A 20,382-nucleotide genomic window follows, 5' to 3' on the forward strand; every position below is an offset into this window, starting at 1 on the left:
ATTTCAGACTATAAACTGCTCAAGACAACTTCAAAGTGGTTAGCTAAGATGGTTCAGCCTCATAGACTACTCCAGCCAGGACTTCAGAAAAGCCCTGCATTTTCCATCATACAAAGACGGGACAACAAATGATACAGCTAGCTCTCCCAGAACTTGACCATTATCCCAATTTTCTCAGGGTCTTCTAAAGATACTATCACCCCCAGACAACAGGAAGTAATTTTAAGAACACAACACCCACTTTCCCAAGAGGTGGGATGGGTTGTTTAGTGGGTTATGGATACTTGTCACTGTTAGGGGAGTTAGTTGCAAGTTGTTATTGGTCATGGTCACAGAGGAAACTGAACAAAGGAGGTTGTATTACAGGATTTCTTTCTTTCTTCCCTTTCCTTTCCTCTATCCTTCTTTCTCTCCTATACAAAAAAAAGGGGGGGTGGGGATGAAATATAGGAATGATAGGATAAAAGGGTAAATTATTAAATCTATTAAAAAGCAACTACTAGTCTCAAAAATTTTACATTGGTATGGATTTTTGTATATTGATACAAATTTAAGGTTATTTTTTGTTGTTGTTGGTTTTTCCAGACAGGGTTTCTCTGTAGTTTTGCGCCTTTCCTGGAACTCACTTTGTAGACCAGGCTGGCCTCGAACTCACAGAGATCCTCCTGCCTCTGCCTCCCGAGGGCTGGGATTAAAGGCGTGCGCCACCACCGCCCGGCGAAGGTTATTTTTGATACAACATACTATATGTATGTTTCTACTCTTGTTTAAGGTATTGTACTTACTGGGTTCATTTAAAATTATAAAGTTCTAGTCCTTGGAAGCTATTATTACAAACTGTTTAGTATAATTAAGAAATGCAAGCTAGTAGTTAGTCATCTATAACAATCAAACTTGTAGTCATGTTAGGTATGTTTTCAAGGTTTAACAGATATATTTTAGATAGGTGAGCTTCAAACACTTCAAAGATCTATACAATATGGCATCTAAAATGTTTTAATAACGTAAGGTTTTTCATGACAGTGAGACACATCTGCTCCTGGTAGCACCAATCTGCTTCAGAGATGATGATAGACATCAAATAGCCTCCATATGAAGTTTACTTTCAGTGTGGCAAAGCTAGCCTCTGGGCAAGAAAATGCCATTGCCTCAACTGCTGACAGTATGCTGTCCTAATTGGACAAGCAGGACACAAAAGAAGGAGATGACCAAACTTTGCCAAGACAAGGTAGGCTAGTCCTTCAAAATTCCTGCTTCACAGAAAAGTCTCTCAGATATTCCAGGCCCATAGGCCAAAGGTGGATGCTCCAATGATGCAGAGGAACCTTGGGTGACTATCCAGGCAGCCAGCTGTCTCTGTTATTTCTATGGTTTTGGAAGTTGTTTGCTTTGTACTTCCTATTTCCTCGGGTAATATTTTATCCTTCTCCAGTCTCTGATGGGGGTGAAGACTAAATTAGTTATAGTTTTACAGTTTTCCTTGTTACAAAATTCAGAAAAGAAATTTACAAAAGAGATGTAAAGTTTATAAAGGTTGAGAAACATAAAAGCTTAAGTTATTTATTTATTTATTTATTTATTTATTTATTTATTTATTTATTATTATTATTATTATTTTGAGACAGGGTTTCTCTGTGTAGCTTTACTCCTTTCCTGGATCTCACTCTGTAGACCAGGCTGGCCTCAAACTCACAAAGATCCACCTGCCTCTGCCTCCCGAGTGCTGGGATTAAAGGCGTGCACCACCACTGCCCAGCTTAAGTTATTTATCTGAGAGAATGTTTTGAGGTCTAAAAGGTTATTTTTAGGCTGGTAATACAAGTTATAATAGAAAATTGTTTAGGTGTAAAACTTTGAGCTAACCAAGATAGGATAGAAAATAGAGTACTTTCCCAGAATGTGCCAAATACTAATGGACTCAACATTATAAATGTAATACTTATCTGATAATTGTTCTTATTGTATATAGTTTTACTATATTAGAGTTAAAAGATTTCCTTTTTATTTAGACAAAAAGGAGGAAATGTTGTGGGATATTTGATTGCACTGTGAACCTCCAAGATTGTGTTAATAAAATTAACCTTGGATCAGGGGGCTGAGCCAGTGAGTAGTTGACAAGAATTAGCCTTAGAGAGTATGGAGGATCCAGAAATGTGGATAGAGAGACACAGGAAAGAGTAAGTATTAGAGATTCAGGTTTTATTGTTTGTTTGTTTTTTTTCAAGACTGGGTTTCCTGTGTAGTTTTGGTGACTGTCCTGGATCTCACTCTCAGACTGGCCTTGAACTCACAGAGATCCACCTGGCTCTGCCTCCCGAGTGCTGGGATTAAAGGTGTGTGCCACCACCGCCTGGCCAAGATTCAGGGTTTTTTAGTTTTAGCAGTATGGTGAGGCTTGCTCTCTTGTTGCATCTTTGGTTGAAAAGGAAGGTCAGCTGGTCGCTTCTCAGCTTCTCTGATCTGACTCTTGAATCTTTATTGTTAAGTAGCACAACTTAGATAAAAACAATATTTGGCGACCACGGCCATGGCCTGGCTGGTGATGGCTCCAGGACTGTCATTAGAACCATTGTGAGGATGGGACACAGAAACCTGGTGGAGTACTGCTCCAAAGGACTCTGGAAGATGCTGGCAAAGACAGAAGTTTCTCTACTCACGGGAGACTAAGCAAAGTCCCTCTTGGGGTGAGGAGAGATGGCCATTTCACCTAACTCTTGTGTCTCAGGCTTAGTGGGGCAGCAACAGTGGAGGGGAACGAGAGGTGAGTACAACATTCAATGAGGCTGGGTTCAGGTCACTAAAGTCTCAGTGAACTGTGGTCATATTTTGGGAGTGTCATCAAAGTGATCCAGTTTCTACATGGCACAGCTGCTCTGAGCAATGTGGGGACACAGGCAGGTGGATGACTTTCAACAGAACCTTAGGGAGCAGGTTTGGTGACTGTGTTTAGGTAGACACCAGTACAACTCATCCTACCAAGAAAAAGAAAGCCAGTGAGCTGCAGTGGAATGTATCTGAAGAAACCTGTGAGTCCTGGTAGAGAACCTGGAGTGGGCCAGCTTACAACCTGTGGTTAGAAGGCTGAATTCCAGGAGGGTGGGCCTCCAAGGATGGAAAAGCACCCTGTCTCAGGCTAATGCTCCCTGACGGGCCTCTGTCGCTTTGCTCTTGTTTTCTGAAGGTGTGTGTTGGCATATGTGTTCCTATGGGTATGCATGTTCATGAGCACAGAGGTCAGGGGTCAATGCTGGATGTCTTTCTTAATATCTCCTCTTTTTTTTTTTCTTTTTTGGTTTTTCTAGACAAGAGTTTCTCTGTGTAGCTCTGGCTGTCCTGGATCTCACTCTGTAGACTGGCCTCAAATTCATAAAGATCCACCTGCCTCTGCCTCCTTGAGTGCTGGGATTAAAGGCATATGCTACCACTGCCCAGCCCCACCTTACTTTTGAGCCAGGGTCTTTCACAGAATCTGGATCCCATCAATTTATCTAGACTGGCTGGCCAGCAAGTCTAGATTCTCCTGTCTCTACTACCTCCTAAATGCTGAGATTACATGAAAATTCCCATGTCCAGCTTTCATGTGGCTGCTGGGGATGGAACTCAGGTCCCCATGCTTGGGTCACAAGCATTTCAGCAACTGAGTGCTCCCCTTAGCCCCTTCATAGGCCCTGGGTTCGTTTCTGAGACAGGATCTCACGCAGCTCAAGCTGCCCTTGAATTTACTCTGTAAGCAAAGATAGCCTTGAATTCTTCATCCTCCTGCCCCTACCTCCCAGGTGAAGGATTTCAGGGGGATTGACAGGGCTTTCCTGCAGCAGCCCAAGGCCCACTGTGGAGGGCAGGGCCTAACCGGCTTTCCAGTAGCATCTTCAGACACTCCAGAGTGCAGCTGACCTGGCACTGGACATGCAGCTGGCCTTCCTTTCCTCACAGGCACCTTCACACATGCACACACTGCCTTCTTCTGCTGTTCCGTGTCTCTTCCTGATAGTTGCCTCCCTTAGAGTCTTTGCTAATGGTCCCTGGTGACATTTAGGGCCGACATGTTCCAGGTGGGTGATTATGCTTGGGATAAGTGAATGTTTTCTGAACTATGAGATATACTCCATTACCAGAATATGAAATCAATTTAGCATGTTAAGGCCAGCATTGAAAAACTATGACAGAAAACAATAATATTAATCAGAGTAAAGGCAAGTGTTTATTCCTTTCTAGATATAACCACGCATGTATACTCGGGCTTTCAATGAAAATCTTATCTCTTATTATGGATTTCAGTCCACATTTTTGAAAAATGTTGCTTTAGTCAATCATGGGGCTGAGGTCCAATTTCCCAGCTTCACTGATTAAGGTTGCCATAGGATTTCTAGTTAGTGTGAGCAATGTTTCCAGCTGCAGAGAAAGTGTCTGGGGAGCTGCTGCCTTCCTGATTAGGGGACAGACATGGAAGGAGCATGACATCTGCTTCTTCCTGCTTTCCTGTCTTTAACACAAGTGTGATGCTTTGAAATGCAGCAGCCACCTTGAGACCAACAGGGGAAAATGGACTTGACCCTGTCAGCTCTGTACCCAGCATTGCCAGACAGCCACGCTGCTGAAGGGTCTCACTGTGTGAGACACACGGCCCCAACTGGCCCCTTGCTAGAAACTGCTGGTGTTTGCTCACCTACCACTTGTGGTTGTGTGAGAATCCAGTTTTAAATGCCTCCCCACCCACCCAGGGTTTAGCCCAGTGCGTCCCTGCCCTAGACACACCCTCACACTTACTCTCTCTGTGTTTGAAGGTTCTTCTGTCGTGACTCTGTACCCACAGTCATGCCGACATATTTGATTTATCTTTGGAGCCCCTCATCACTTCCCATAAAAACACAGAGTTCAGTGGGAGTCTCTAAACTCTGAGGCAGGTTATTAAGTGGGTGGGGAGGGGCACAGAATGACAAAATGGGAGAATCCTCATGTTAGCTAACTCGTTAAGGCATGGGAGCATCTATGCTCACTGTGGAAACAGAGAAAGCAAGGTTTAATATAGCCAGGGAGTCCTCCAGTACTTTCCATTTTTGCTTCCCCAGAATTCTTTTTTTAATCCCCTGCCTTAATCCAGAGCTCTTGCATATGATTTGCTCTTTTCCACCCAGGCAGTCTGTCTCATAGACATGTCACATGAGAGATGCTTCATGAATCCACTTTGAGGCTTCCTCCCAAAGCCCTTGAATTTAACATGTTAAAACCTTTTCCTTTTTTTTTTTTGTAAATAGCTTATTTCAAGAGTACACATTCAAGAGGGCCTAGCCTATGTTGGGTGGGACAAGGAATTTCTACCTCTGTAAGTTCATTTTGATGCCCTAAGAGATGGGTTGAACCTTCATCATTTTTTTTTTAAATGATCAAGAACAATGTTAACACCAAAAGAAAAATGTACAGTATGAAGACGGGGGCTAGAGAAACGGCTCTACAGTTAAGAGCATTTTGCTGTTTTTATAGAGGACCAGAGTTTGGTTTGCAGCACCCACATTATACCTCCAAATCTGGTTCTGACACCCTCTCCTGCCTCAGCAGACACCTATGTACACATGCTTATTCATGCACACACTCATACACACAAATAAAAATCATAAAAATCTCTTTAAAAAGGTATAATGACACTATTAAGTGAGGTACAAGAAATTAAAAAGTATCTACTATACATATTACATACGTTAAAATATTTAAGCATACTGCTCGAGCCAGGTCTCCTGTTCCCAAGGCTGCTGAGAATGTGGGCTCCAGGCATGCTCAGACCCTTGCTGCTTGTGCGAGGTAGTTAGGCAGCACATGTCGGAACTTCCTGGTAGAAGGAATTCCAGATCCAGGAAAGGACTCCAAGGAAATAATCAGAAAAATGCCCAAAGTAAAGGAACTCTTCAAACAAATTATGATCTGGCCGTACATGGAATTCCACACTTTTGAAATTCCACACAGCTGTTGAAAATATTTTAAATTATTGACAAGGATGAATGCTCACCACATGTAAAATAAGGGGAACATACTCTATGCCGGCATATATGATAAGCTCCTGTTGAGATGTATTTCCATGTGGACACCTGGACCTGTTCGTGATAGTTTAAATGTAATTGCCCCCCATAATCTCATAGGGAGTGGCACTATTAGAAGGTGAGGCTTTGTTGGAGTGGGTATGACCTTGGTGGAGGAAGTGTGTCATTGTGTGGGTGGGCTTTGAGGTTTCCTATGCTCAGGATACTGCCAGTGTCTCAGTTGACTTCTTGTTGCCTGTAAGATGTAGGACTCTTAGCTACGTCCACGTGTATGCTGCCATGCTCCCCACCATGATGATGATGGACTGAACCTCTGAACTGTAAACGAGTCACTTTAATTAAACGTTTTTCCTTTTTAAGAGTTGCCATGGTCATGTTGTCTTTTCACAGCAATAGAAACCCTAATTAAGGCACTGTTCATGTATTACCAGTAGCAGTTGGAAGGAACAGATGCTAAGCTAGATGGTGAAGCTATAGGTATTCTTTTCACTGTCTCCACATTTCTTATGTATTTATTTGTGTGTGTGTGTGTGTGTGTGTGTGTGTGTGTGTGTGTGTGTGTGTGTGTGCAGGTGAGTGCAGGTGCCTACGGAGGCCAGAAGAGGGCATCAGATCCCCCAGAACTGGAGGTACAGATGGTTGTGAGCCACCTGACATGTGTGCTCAGAACCAAACTTGGGTCCTTGGGTCCTCTGGTAGACCAACAGATACTTTTAACAATGGAACTATCTATTCACCCTAATTTTTTTTAACAGTCTTAGGTCTTTTCTATAGTAAATCAGTAATACTTGAGGATCTAAACTAATAACACCTTTAGAATGTTTGATATTTGCTTGAGTTAGAAAGGGGCTTGCTCTCTGCACATCTTCTCAGCATGGAGACAGCAGTGCTGAGCATATTCTGCCCATGAACCCGATGCTCTTGATAGTAAGCAGTACCAGGCTCTTATGGGGCTCCTCCTGCCCAGGTCTGACTTAGCACCTATTGGAAATCCATGACCTCAGCTGATGTGGACATTATTATCATCAGCCCTATGGTACACAGCCTGCAGTGTCAATGAGAAGTCAAGGAGAGACGACTTGAAAAATACTAGACATCACATAAATCCATGCTGTTGCTTAATGATTCCTTCAAGAGAAAAAAAGATACTTCAACTGCATAAGCAAGGTAACCAGAACAATCCATTCCTAATCCAACTCTAAAAATAACACTCTGCAAAGACCGTCTATGGAGAATTTGAATCATGTGAGAATCTGGAAAATGTAAACTGACAGGAGAGTATAAGGAACAGAAAACCACTTATCTGGGCATGCTTTTGTTGGACAATGATTTGTGTGTACTGGGGACAGTTCTCACACAGACTCTTGCCCAGGGCTGTCCTAAGGTGGTCTGAAGCCCACTCTGTAAGCAGACGGACCCTGTGAAATCTTGGCCCCCTACCTCTGTAGCTTAGTTGAGAAAAGTGCTTTCTTTACCTCAGCTTCCACATCTGCAAAATGGGGGCTTTGCAGAGACATAGTGCAGATCGAATGAGGGAATGCATTAAAGGAGCTTTGCATGGTGGCCTGTGGTAGAAGTTCAGTAAGTATTGGTTTAAACATCATTGTTAATACTGCAAGACAAAGCTAGATGGCAACTGATCAGAGGTACTGAGGAGACATTCACTTGGGGGACGAGGTTGAATGCCTTGTTAGAGCCACTTTAATGGTGAACTTCCATCAGCTCAAAGCTCACATCATCTCTAAGCTTATGTTTGAAGGCAAAATGAATCGTGTTTTTATGGCCATTGTGATTGCGAGGGAAGGAAGGCTACATTCTTTTGTGTTCTTCAATTCCATATGGTGCTATACTCTGACTCATAAACATCCCTCAAAGGCCTGTGTGTCAAAGCTTTGGTCCCCAGCTGGTGCTGTTGAGGGGACCTGCAGAATGTGCGGCTTTGTGGGAGGTGCTGAGTATTTTGGAGACAGGCCCCGGAAAGGGACTGTGAGACTCACATACCCTGTTCTCTGGGTTTTTGCTCTCTGGCTGTTAGGTAAGCAACAGGGACAATTGACCATGGACTGGAACATGTATAATTGAAGCCAAAGTAAACCTTTGCATGTATGACTGAGGTAGACAATGATAGCCAGTTGCCCATGCTGGGTGGAATCTGAACTGGCACAGCTTTCTATCATCTCACCAAGGCTTTAGGAACCTGTCCTGCCCCCACAGGAGAGTGCTCAGCTCATTATAGTGCTCTGCATGGGGTTCACAGACCCAGGTCCCCTTCCTTGATCTCATAGAAATGCTTGTCTTCCACCGAGGGCCCATGAGCAAGGCCAGTCTGACTCTGGGAGTCACTCCTGTAGAGTGACAGATTTGAAGAGGGTTCATCACGTGATCATCCAATGAGAAAGAAAATCAGCTTTGCCTACCAGCTGGTGTCAGCACTAAAACAAATGAACCAAGTCTGGGTTCAGAATCCTCTGTCTAGGTCTGGATCACCAAAGGATATTGGAAGGTACCTTCAGGACAGTCTGGAGTCTTGGCACTGCCCTAACGTGACCCCAGGTCTGTGTGAGCCCATTGCATCCCACACAGCTAACTCTCAAGCCTCCCTGATCCCATGGCAGCTGAACTAGGTCCCTGGACCAACCGTATCTTAACTTCTCTGGTTCTTACTCTGGTGTGAATAGCCCCAATGGCCTCCTTACAGGATCTCCTTTCCCCAGTTCTTCTCTTGCTGTTGGCACAGGTCAGGACTGCAGCAAGGGCCTTAATGTTCTGCTCTGCTACCTGTGTGGTGGGCACACATGACTCTTCCTTTCTAGGTTGTTTCTAGTGGTAGGACAGGACAACAGCATGCACTCCATAGGGGGATGAAAATGAATGAAGTGGTGTGGTAACAGCACTGTGCCTTTACACAAAAAACTCCAAAAGCTATTAGGTACCAGTCCTTCAGAAGGCCAGCAGCCTGCCTTGAACAGATTAATCCAATAACAATGCTCTATAATTTACAAAGCAGCCTCTTCACCTATCCTATGTATAACAACCCAGTTTAAAATCCCACACGAGCTCCCCTCTCCCCATCCTGCACCCGGGGTCAGGTGCAGGATCCTCAGCAAGGCATTAAGAGCTCTCAAGTCTTGTCTCCATCTGGAGCCCCCTCTTTGTGCTCTCAGCAGAGGCTGGCTCTCAACAGGCACAGTGTGTGTGTGTGTGTGTGCGTGTGTGTGTGTGTGTGTGTGTGTGTGTGTGTGTGTGTGTGTGTGTGTGTGTGTGTGGAGGGGCTGAGGCTGTCATGCAGACGTACTGTGTGCTCTTCCTCCTCCAGTGACAACTGCCCCATGCCCCCCCTCCTTACCCTAAGTCCTATTCTTTCAAGCACCCTAAGTGCACATCTGGCTCCTTTTTAGTTCTCCCAACAAATACTTCTCGCCACCTCGGTCAGGAGCCAAGTGTGCTAGGGCTGCAGCACTCAATGTGGCCGAGCCTGTCTGAAGAAGGTGGTCTTCTGTGACCAGTGCCTGTGCGACAGGAACACTTGCCACTGTGTGCATTTAGCTGGTACCTCCCACACCCACTAGACAATATCCTCCCATGAGTATACAGCATAACTTTTTCATTTTCGTGCCTCAAAGGGACTGGGAAATGGATGCCTATGTGTTTTCCTGTCTGCATTTCCCTGTTCTGGTTAACTCTAACGTGGCACACATCTCTAATCTTCCCAGTATTTATATTCCTATGTAGACATAGTTAAAACAGGAATATACTTATTCAGAATAATTGCTGTCTACACATTTGCTATCCACTTTGCACCTTGATCACTCTGCAAGTTTGTTTTGCATTCCTAATCTAATTCCTTAAAAAAGATGTCAGCTAGCTGGCTAGCTTAGTGAGAGACCCCACCTCAATGAATTAAGTGGACATCAGCTTCAGCCTTCCACACAGATGCATACCAGCATACATGTGCACTCCTACACAGAACACCCACATGCACATGCATGCACACCACACACAGACACAGCCAGGTGTACCCTCACAAACTGCCTGGTTTCCTTACTGCTAGATGAGATTCTATGTTCAAAGCAAAATTCTACAGATTGATGCCCACTCTTCTTTTTCATGACTTCAGCTACATCTCAAGTGTGGCCTCACCAGACAGCAGAAAGCCCTGCCTCTCACTACCCCGCTCATAGTTCCTTTTCTTATTGAAGTTTAGATGCCTTGCTTGCTCAGTAACCCTGGGCATTCAGTTCCCTACCTGTGAAGCAAATGTTTGGGGATCACTAAAACCTCCTCACTGCACCCATTTCTTCTGAGGAACTCCTCCCCGTCACTGACACTCCTTCCCTGCTTAGGTGTTTTACAGGAAAACACTAAGCCAGTGGCTCTCAACCTGTAGGTCACGACTCCTTTGAGGGTCAAACGACCCTTTCACAGGGGTCACATATCAGATATCCTGCACATCAGATATTTACATTATGATTGATAACAGCAGCAAAATTAGTTATGAAGAAGCAACAAAAATAATTATATGGTTGGAGGTCACCACAACATGAGCTGTATTAAAGGATCGAAGCATTAGGAAGGTTGATAACCACTGCTCTAAACCGTCCTGGATGTCTGAGGCATTTAATGAATACCACATACCACACTGAACTGTACCACAGGGCTAACTTCAACAAACACTGGAATGGTATCCTTGATCTCGAGATTTTCATTGCTCTTTTGGCTCATTAATTTTCTTTCTACTTCTTGCAGTTAGGCTGTACTTCCCAGTAGCTTTTCTGAACTTTATTTTGTGTGCATGGGCATGCTTCTGTGTAAGTAAGTCAGAGAACAACTTGTGCAAATTGTTTCTCTTCTTCCACAATGTGGGTTCTGGGGATCGAACTCATGTTGTCGGACTTGGTGGCAAGTGCCTTTGCTCTCTGAGCCCTCTTGCTGGCTTCTTGTACACACTTTTCTGAGATAAGGGGCAAGAAGTACCTGCTCAATAACAAGGCATGCAAGGCATCATCTCTGAAAATGTGGGGAGTAATGAGCCTTACTGTTTCCCCTACTGACAACTCACAGTGAACAGGGGACCTGCAGGGAGTGTTTCAGGAGCCTGAGTTTCAGAGATAAGTCTGACTCTCACTTCCTGTTACCTAATGCTGTCTTAACAGATCTTCTTGGACTTGTGGCAGCACAGACCTGCCCATCCCAGGCTGAGAACAGAGGCCTTTCCTGAGCATGTTTCCCTTTCAAGACAGCCTGATTTTTCTAAGCTGATCAGCAATTTTGCTTTTCAGAGGCATCCTGGGCCTCAGTTCCTTCATCATGACCCTGCCACTCCGGGGTGTGGTGCAACAAACCGACGGTTGGGGCCAGCCATCCGCTTTGCTGGGTACCAGCTGGCAGGAGGGGACAGACGTGAAGGGGACTCGCAGCACTGTGTGTGTCGACTTGAAAATGGCATATTCCCTTCTCCTGCATCGCATCTGCCTTTGGTGCTTGGGCTCATACCATGAAGCTTGCTAGTCCTCTACACAACATGCAGGAAGGCCAGGTTCTGGCTCTCTCTCTCTCTGGGAAACTGCCATCAGATGACCTTAAGTAGAAGGAACAGGGAAAGAGCAGCTTGATGCCACAACGTCAACTTTGCTATCCTTGGCTGCCATAAGCCTGACTGGGCACTTGGTCACTGGCCAGCTGTAGCCAGCAGACATGTAAAAAAACAAAAAAACAAAACACACACACACACACACACAGATCTGAGACATATGAAAATACAGTAATTTAAAACAAACGTGAACTTATCTCTGCTGAGCTAACGGATGTGGCAGGGCAGCTGCTAACAGATGTGGTAGGACAGATGCTACAGATGTGGCAGGGCAGATGCTGAGGAGTCAGTTCTAACATGCTTCTTTCAAATGCCTGCACAAGACCACACAGGGAGCCAGGGTAAATTCATCAATAGCGTTTGGTACTTTGATCTACAGGAAAAGCTAAAATGGGTCTGACATATGTCGCACCTTAACTAGACTATTTAAAAACCAAAGTACCGTCTTGAATGTGATTCTCATATAAGACAAGTACATACTGACACTGTGACATCAAGATCCCTGTTAAATGCAAACATCTTCATGTAGAAAGATACTAAATGGTCTATGATCAACATGCAGGCTATTCTTCAAAAAATAAAATCGCAACTTTTTTTTAATCATTTAGGACAAGAGTAACTAAACATAATTAACACAGCCCTAGTATTTGTAAACTAGAAATAAGTTTTACACAATGAGACATCCATTCCATCAAATATAATAGTAATTGTTACTAAAAGAAATTCATTGACCTTTTTAAAAAAGATTACAAAATTGAATTTATTGAGTTTCACACAAGATGCACTTATAAAATTAGTACTGAATGCCGTTAGGACAGAAGTGAGTGTTATCCCCACTCCCACTAGCATCTGCAAAGGAAATGCATTCTTCAGAAAACAACACAGAAACAGAAAATTCAAGCGGAACTGAGGAGACATCTAGGCCATGTTCTTGTTCTGAGAGGGCTGAGTTTGGCAGAGCTTTCTCCACACTGCTCCTAGCTGAAATGGACACTTTCTTGTTGGTAAAAAGAATAGTTTAAAAATGGGGCCCCACTGAAACAAACATACACCAAAGAATGAAAATGTTCATTTTAAACTTAAAACTGCTTCCTGGTTTCACAAGGCATATATATCATTTCCAACAGCTATCTTTAGATTCTGTTAGTGCAAATCATTAGAAACTCTCCTTTATTTCAAGTGCATAAGCCAAAGCATCAAAACTAGTTTTACATTTATCCAGGATACAGGAAAACCATCTAAAACTTGCCATCTGTGCCCAAAATGTTTGAATAAGAGCCGAGTTTCATAAGTGGTACAGCAAAGGAAATCAGTTAAGAGTACCATCTTCCAGATAGTTCAGAAATCAGATACGGTCAATTTTCTTTTAAGAGAAGTGCAGAAAAGGTTCTCAGGATAAAAATGGGGTGGTGAGAACTTGCCCCTGGATGCCACCAACTAGTAATGAAGCAGGAACAGCATCTTTATCTCAAAGAAAAACCCCAAAGCACCCTTTGGGTTGCTATTCCCAGTATCCAACTGTAGTATCCTCTTGTATCTGAAACACCCTTTTACAGTCATGGAGGGACTCTCCCAGCAAAGGCACCCACTCTCCCTTTCCCACACAGAACACAGAGCAATGGAAGGACATGTGCAGTCTACAAGCCCGGCAAGGTGACGCTGCTCAACCCGCTGTGAACACTTTAAAACTGCTACTCAAAACAAAACTAAAACCAACAAACCAGCCTGTCGATGGCAACCACTTTGATTTTGTATATCAACAGCTTTTCAACAATTCAACACCAAATCTACTGACTTGTAATAACTGATGCAGCTTTAAAGTGAAACTGGAGAAAATGTCTACAGTTGACATTGCTCTGTGCCCTCACTGTAACTGCCTTTTACTGGGTCACTGCCATTAAGAACCACACAGTTCACACTGCTGAGAGTAACTGAGAGAGCAGGAAGCATTTCTCAGTGACACATGACCTTCATGAAGTAAGAGAATGAAAGGGCCGAGAGCTCTGTTTCCTCTAAGATGCTGTTAGTCATCATGTGTTTAAGTAGCCTTTTATTTTGCTTAGTTTAGATGTATTGCCAAGTATGACTCTGGTGGTAAGAACATTTATCTGGACTTATATTTAATAATTTTTTTTAATGCTTTGGCAGATGGAGTCAAGTTTGGAAAGAGTTTGTGAAAACTGTATGAGACTAGAAAGGTATTCATGGTAAAAGCTTCACAGTTTCCCAGGTATGTCCTTATACTGAAGAGGCTTGGAGGAAAATCCAACATTCTGGAAGCCCAGGCTGACAACGCATAGGAACTCTTGCAGTGCTCTGGCTGGGTGCCGGAAGTGCTGCTGCTGTTGGCCAAGCAGGAGGAAATGTTCACCCTCCACCAGCATCCCAGAGTCAAGGCCAGAGGCCGGCGCTGTCCCGTGGTCTGCCCTTCTGCCAGGCCACAGTACTGGAGGAAAGATACTAAGATTTGCTTGCCATTAATAATTTAAGTTTTTAAATAAATATTTAAGTGCCATTTTTAGCAAGTGTGTCCTGGCAGACCAGCATCTGTGGTCCCAGGGCCCGGCATCTTCACCTCATTGGCTACAAACTCAGTCAATCCGGTTCCCACAGATTGTGAACCTGTCTATCTCTAGCAAATCTTTCTTTGAGGATCTGTGTTTTAATTCAGAATTTTCCTGTGTTATGTCCTTCTCATCGCCATCTGGGGTTGTCAGAAACTGATCAGAATTGCTGGTCACAAGTAAGGGTATGACGTTTTCTTTCTGATGAACAGGCTGGCTGGTGATGGAAGTGGACAGGTTTTCTTCCGTGGAAAGGCCTGTGGGAAAGCAGATCCAATGGATTAGGAAACCATTTCCCTTTGGTTACAGTAAATACTTATCAAACACCATGTTTTCAGGGGTGATGAAAAGTATCCATTCTTTCCTCTTAGATAAAACAAATGAAAACTAAAAGCATACTGTGTACGCTGTAATTTATAATAAAATTCAGGGGCTAGTCATACTCTGTTCATCCAAAATTTTACCCACCCCCATAGGTAACACTACCACTTGATTCTGGAAAGATCCTCTCTCTGTCTTTACAGTTCCCTCTTATGCCCTCAAACCATGGCTTGAGTGGAAAACAGCCCTTGCTCTGCACTCAGGACTCCCTCTGGAAGGGCTAAGTAGACTTGAAGGTGCTCCATCTCCTGTCTGTACACTTCAGCTAGTCTCAGACCACTTGCAGGAAGGCCACTTCTGAAGGAAGGCCCCAGCCCCTCGCCCCAGCCCAGGAATCTAGGAGGCTGGCCTTGGAGGCAGCTGAGTGAGACTGGGACCCACTGACCTCTGAGTTATAAATTCACTCCCTTCCCCTTTCCGTCTCCATTTCCTGCCCCAAGGTGCTGGGGCCTGGACCCAGGGCTTCATGCTTGCTAGGTTAAATGCTCAACCACTCAGCTAACATCCTCAACTCCATTCAACCACCGCCCCCCCAATTTGATCTTTTTAAGGAAGCTTTAAACCAGAGTGAGCTGTACATAAACTGCCACTAACATGCAACCTGATGGTTCTGCCACGTGTGCAGTCCTGCTGAGACCCTGCAGTCTTCTGTGACTCTGAGAAGGTGAAGAGCTAACACTGTCTTCAGTGTTGACTTCTACCCTCTTCAGGGCCTGACTTCAACAACCTCCTGAATCATCTCTAGCTTGCAGTCTCTTGACCTCTAGGGCATCCTTCACAGACACTCCTCTTACATGCATGTAACCTGTGTGTGACCTGACATGACCCTTCATCTGATGGCCATCCTCCATTAGACCGGTTCCACATTTACTAACTTCTTCATGTAAGTCAGAGGACACATGCTGATGCACTTTTGATCTTTCGCATCACGAACAAACAGCACTCACACGTTCTTACAGTGACTACCATCTAAAACCTTAGCTCCCACTTTAGCTTCTGAGAAGACCCACAGGAGAATGACCTGGGTTCATACCCTGGAGCAGCTGGTCTCCTTTGCTCTGTCTGGAACCAGCTTTACCATCTCCAGCATAGCTGGTCCCTGTCTGGATGCACTGGCCTCCTCTCCCTTTCAAGTCTAAGGCAATGACCTCTGGAGAGTGACAGGCCCCTGGGTTCTGGGGAGGGACATCAGTCCCGTTATTCTTCCAACACCAAAGTCCTTTCACTGGCTGTGTGTGCAGCGCTTCCTGTCCCTGACAGCACTCACTGCGGCCTGACACACGCTCTACTTACTGTTCTTCCTCTCCTCCCAACAGTCCAGATGCGGTTCTGTCCTAGAACAGAACTCTTCAAGGACCCAACAGTGAGGTAGAATGAAGCGCATCTCTAAGCATCATTTCACCATGGCTGAGTACTGATTTACTAGGAAGAATTCAGAAGATGAACTCTGGAGCCAACATACCTTGAGAGGACTTGCACTTGCTCTGGGATTTACTGGAGGGTTTCCCGGGAGTGCTGGCTGGGGGAGGATTAAACAGCTTCTCTTCCATTTTGGCTTCCTTCACATATTGACATGACTTCCCCAACAGCACAATGCTATTAAGTATTTTCAGGGAGATCAACCTTAGACAGAGAACAGAGTTGTGGGAATTCATGTAAACCAATGCAAGCCGACCTCTTAGCCTGCTTCTGAGATGCAGGCCAGGGTGAGGGGATAGTCCCAGGAGTCAGAGGACCTGTGCTGGTGGAACCTGAGTTCCCTGCACAAAGCTTGAGTTTCCCAAGGTTCTTTATCACAGAGGAAGACTTCTGATATGTTCTAATTCATGAGAAATTCTATCAGCCAGCAGCTTTCCTAGTATAGATAATCCAACATGTATCCTTTTACCATAAAACAGGTAGATGCAGATGAGCAAGAAATAAAAGACAATTTCTAATTCCCTATGTGGTATCCAGTATATTATCAGCCATTTGCTCTATGTACATCATCTGTATCTTCTTACTGTGTAGAAATGGGGTCTATTTACAAGGTTGTGGTGGAGGCAAAGTGGGAGCAAGAAGAGGAATCTGGGCTCAGTGTGTGAGTAGAGTCCTTTAAGGACCCAGGCAAAATCCTCCACAACTGATCAGAAAGGAGAGGACTGGGAGAGGCTTAGAGCCATGCTCAGCACAAAGGAAAGTTAAGTCTGTTCCTTATTACTCTGCTGTTGTTACATACGTAACCCCCTCCCACACACACACATTATATATATATATATATATATATATATATATATATATATATACACACATATACATATATATATACATATATATATATATGTATATATATATATATATATATATATATATATATATATATATTGTACAAATGTTCTTCCATGTCAGTTAAAGTTCCTATGTGATCTCAAGAATGCTTTGTGGTATGGGCTACAGAACAAAACTCATTTGTAATAGCTCCCATTTCTGGATATCTGGATTATTTCTAACATTTTGCTTCTATTAAAAAGTTTGTAATTGGCAAAATGATTTAGAGATCGCAGCACCCATTCATATCTTCTCACATACTGTGGGCTGTGACTGACAGCTTTAGCATGAGTGAACAAGTAGGTTGCTGTTTTTGTGTCTGAGATGAAACACTGTCAGTAACACGGAATTACAAGCCAGTGAGAATCACCAGCGGCTTAACATGTGAGTCAACATGTAAAATAGACGAGGATTCCTGTCTGGTCCTCAGGCCTTTCACACAGGGTTTCAGAACTCGGCACAGATGGTCCCACAGCCCCACAGGTGCAAATCCACTGCCAGTTGTGGGGCTCCCGGCACCATTCCCTCACTCCTTCCTTCCTTCCTTGCTTCTGTGGTTCTGCCTAAGAGAATCCAAACTCACCAAACTAATCCCTGATTCTAGATTCCAATCACCCTTTTCGCAGGCCCTCATCTCTCCACTCCTAAATGTTCCCTCTGCCACAAGCTTCTATCACGGTAAGTGACTGTTCTATTCCCTTCTCTGCTGAAGCCCAGGTTCTCGAACCACACTTGAAGCCGTTCCTGTGTATTTCCTGTACAAGCCATGTGCATGCAGCTGACAAGTGCAACCCTCCAGTACTAGCACTTGCATTGCAGCCTTGCAGCTTTTCCTGGCAGGGCCACTGCTTCCTGACTCACTGTTCCTGCTACACTCGGCCGGCCCGTCCTCCACACAGGAGTTGAAGGGCTCTTGCAAAAAGCCCTTCTGGGAGAATCTGGAGCTATCTCCCTGTCAGCGACCTTCTTACAGCCCACCCTCTAGGCTTATACCCTGTATTCCCTGGGTCAACCAGGCTTTCTGCTCACAACTGAAGCAGTCTTCCCGTCCCTCTCCAGCTCTCCCCCCACACCCACAGTTTTGCTCACTATGCTTACTACAACTATCTCTTCAGAATGTGTCTCCTGTCAGTCCCTTTGCACACTACAATTCTAGTGACACTGGGGGACAGAACTTGTCTTGTCTTTTTTTTGGCTGACCCTTAGAACAGCATGGACCCTGGCAGCCAAGATTGCTGAATGGATGAGGAAGACGTGCTGGTCACATCTTCCCTCCACAGCTGACAAGCACACATCAAAACTGAGTTCTGATGACTTTGCCCAAAGGGAAATCTGGGAAACCCAGAGCTGAGCTGGCTTATGTGAGTGCATGGGCATAAGTGTTGGAGAATGCCATCTGTGGGACAGTACAGCCCTGAGCACCTCCAGAGGAAAAGGTTGTGGGCAGATAAGCAGAGCAGGAATGATTTTGGCCCTAACTTCCCACAGAGTCTGGTTCCAAAGACATCTGTGATGGCCCAGCTTCATGTTTGAGTGTTCTGTATACCCTCCTGGTCCCATGTAATACCTGGCATGTGACGGGTTTTCAAGTATGCTATATTCAAGGAAGGAGAAACAGGAGTTCACAACCAGCCTTTGGTGAGTAGTGAGCTCAAGGCCAGCCTGGGCTAAGTGAGATCCTATCTCAAGAACAACAAAAAAGTGTGTTCTGGAGACGTAGTTCAGTTAGCAGAGCATATACTTAGCATGCACAAAGCCCTGAACTCAATGTCCAGCACAGCATAAACCAAGTATGGTGGTACACACCTGTAATCACAGCACTCAATCAGAGTTATTTCTGGTGTCACTGCAATTAGTCACCTCACCCAGACACAGCTCTGAAGGAGGAGGGCTAAGACAGGCACTGGGAAGCACTTACAATGAGTGAGGGATCTTAAGTGCAGCCCACAGGAGTGACCATGTCTGAGCTGTTTGGACAGTCTTGGGTACCTGTCATGTTCCAGGCAGTATGTGGATACCCATCACATGCCAGGTATTACATGGGACCAGGAGGGTATACAGAACACTCAAACATGAAGCTGGGCCATCACAGATGTCTTTGGAAACCAGACTCTGTGGGAAGTTAGGGCTGAAATCATTCCTGCTCTGCTTATCTGCCCACAACCTTTTCCTCTGGAGGTGCTCAGGGCTGTACTGTCCCACAGATGGCATTCTCCAACACTTATGCCCATGCACTCACATAAGCCAGCTCAGCTCTGGGTTTCCCAGATTTCCCTTTGGGCAAAGTCATCAGAACTCAGGAGGGCTATTTTAGTTCACTTCTTGAAAAATCAAACAGTGGCAAAATAACATTTGACAACATCATTCTCTTATTACCATTTATGATTAGTATAAACTCAACTGTTTACCTCCTGCCTGTGTTTCCCAACCAGAAATGTAAGCTAGTTGGGATCAACAAATTCACAGAAGATTCAGTTGGCATTATTAGGTGGATATGACACATGCCCAGTGTGCTGAATATTAAGCTTGGCAAGCACACAGGAAAATTAAAGGTGTTTCTAAATATGAAAAAAATGAATGCGATGAAAGACTTTCCTCCCAAAATAAAGTATGGGTGGAATATAAATCTTGAACAAAAAGACCTTATTGAGAACTTTTGGTTAACAATTCAAACTTAAGCACATAGAAGAGGAGAAATATTTTTGGGTGCAATTAGCTTCTATTACATCTTGCAGTTATACACACTTTACTGTAAAGTCAAAACATAATCAAGAACAGTCAATCTTACCCAAAATAGAAGAGTATGACACAGGCATAGGACAGGATTCCTTGCACTTTAATTGAGCTTGTTACAACTCTGATGAGCTAGCCAGAAACAAACCAAAACACAAAAACACACAGACAAAACACAACCATAGAGTTATTAGTTAATATTCAAAAAATATTTTTTTCTTTCTTACTTTAACATTTTAGAGTATACTTGCATCTAAGTCCAGGAGGCTGGGTCTAGACTTTCCAGTTCATTGCCAATCTGCCTCCTCCGGCATCTCTGCCGGCTTGGGTTTCATAGGCAGCCCCAGCACGCAGGCAGCTGCCACAGACTCTCAGAAGTCTGCTGCGGCCCACTTCACCGATGGAGATTTACTTACATCTAGCAGAGGTGCAGAAACTCAACCTACAAGGTCTGTCTGAGGAAGCTCATCTAGTTGTTGCTAGAGATAATCCTGGTTGGGCATTTTCTTCACTTTTCCTGTCACTGTTCAAATTCTTTAAGAGCCCCCAATAACTTGCAGGGAACATAGAGCAAAGGCAGACTTACGTTGTTTAAGAAACTAAGCACACAATTAATCACTCAAAAGCCATGTGGCTCTGTCTCTTTGGTTAGTCAGGGCTAACACCTAGCTTCTTATGAAAGAGAAACCTAGACACAGAAGTATTATCCCTGGAAGCCTGTGGAATGAATCTGGTGGGAGCAGCTGAGAGAAAACATTTACACATTACAGGTCCA

General features: G+C 44.3%; 1 protein-coding gene across 1 annotated transcript in view; it reads right to left on the reverse strand.

Moving 5' to 3' along the window:
- Positions 1-12,364: 12,364 nt before the first annotated feature.
- Tapt1 (transmembrane anterior posterior transformation 1) overlaps positions 12,365-20,382 on the reverse strand; it is a 51,850-nt gene continuing 43,832 nt past the window's right edge. Inside the window, exons 12-14 of the mRNA XM_052734868.1 lie at positions 19,663-19,739; positions 16,030-16,190; positions 12,365-14,443 (exon numbers count right to left, since the gene is read on the reverse strand). Of these exons, the coding sequence (XP_052590828.1) occupies positions 14,214-14,443; positions 16,030-16,190; positions 19,663-19,739 (468 nt within the window). The 3' untranslated portion in view covers positions 12,365-14,213. The remainder of the gene's footprint in view (positions 14,444-16,029; positions 16,191-19,662; positions 19,740-20,382) is intronic.

Source organism: Peromyscus californicus, unplaced genomic scaffold, assembly GCF_007827085.1.
Source record: "Peromyscus californicus insignis strain IS unplaced genomic scaffold, ASM782708v3 Scaffold_13__1_contigs__length_99412109, whole genome shotgun sequence".
Lineage (NCBI taxonomy): Eukaryota > Metazoa > Chordata > Mammalia > Rodentia > Cricetidae > Peromyscus > Peromyscus californicus.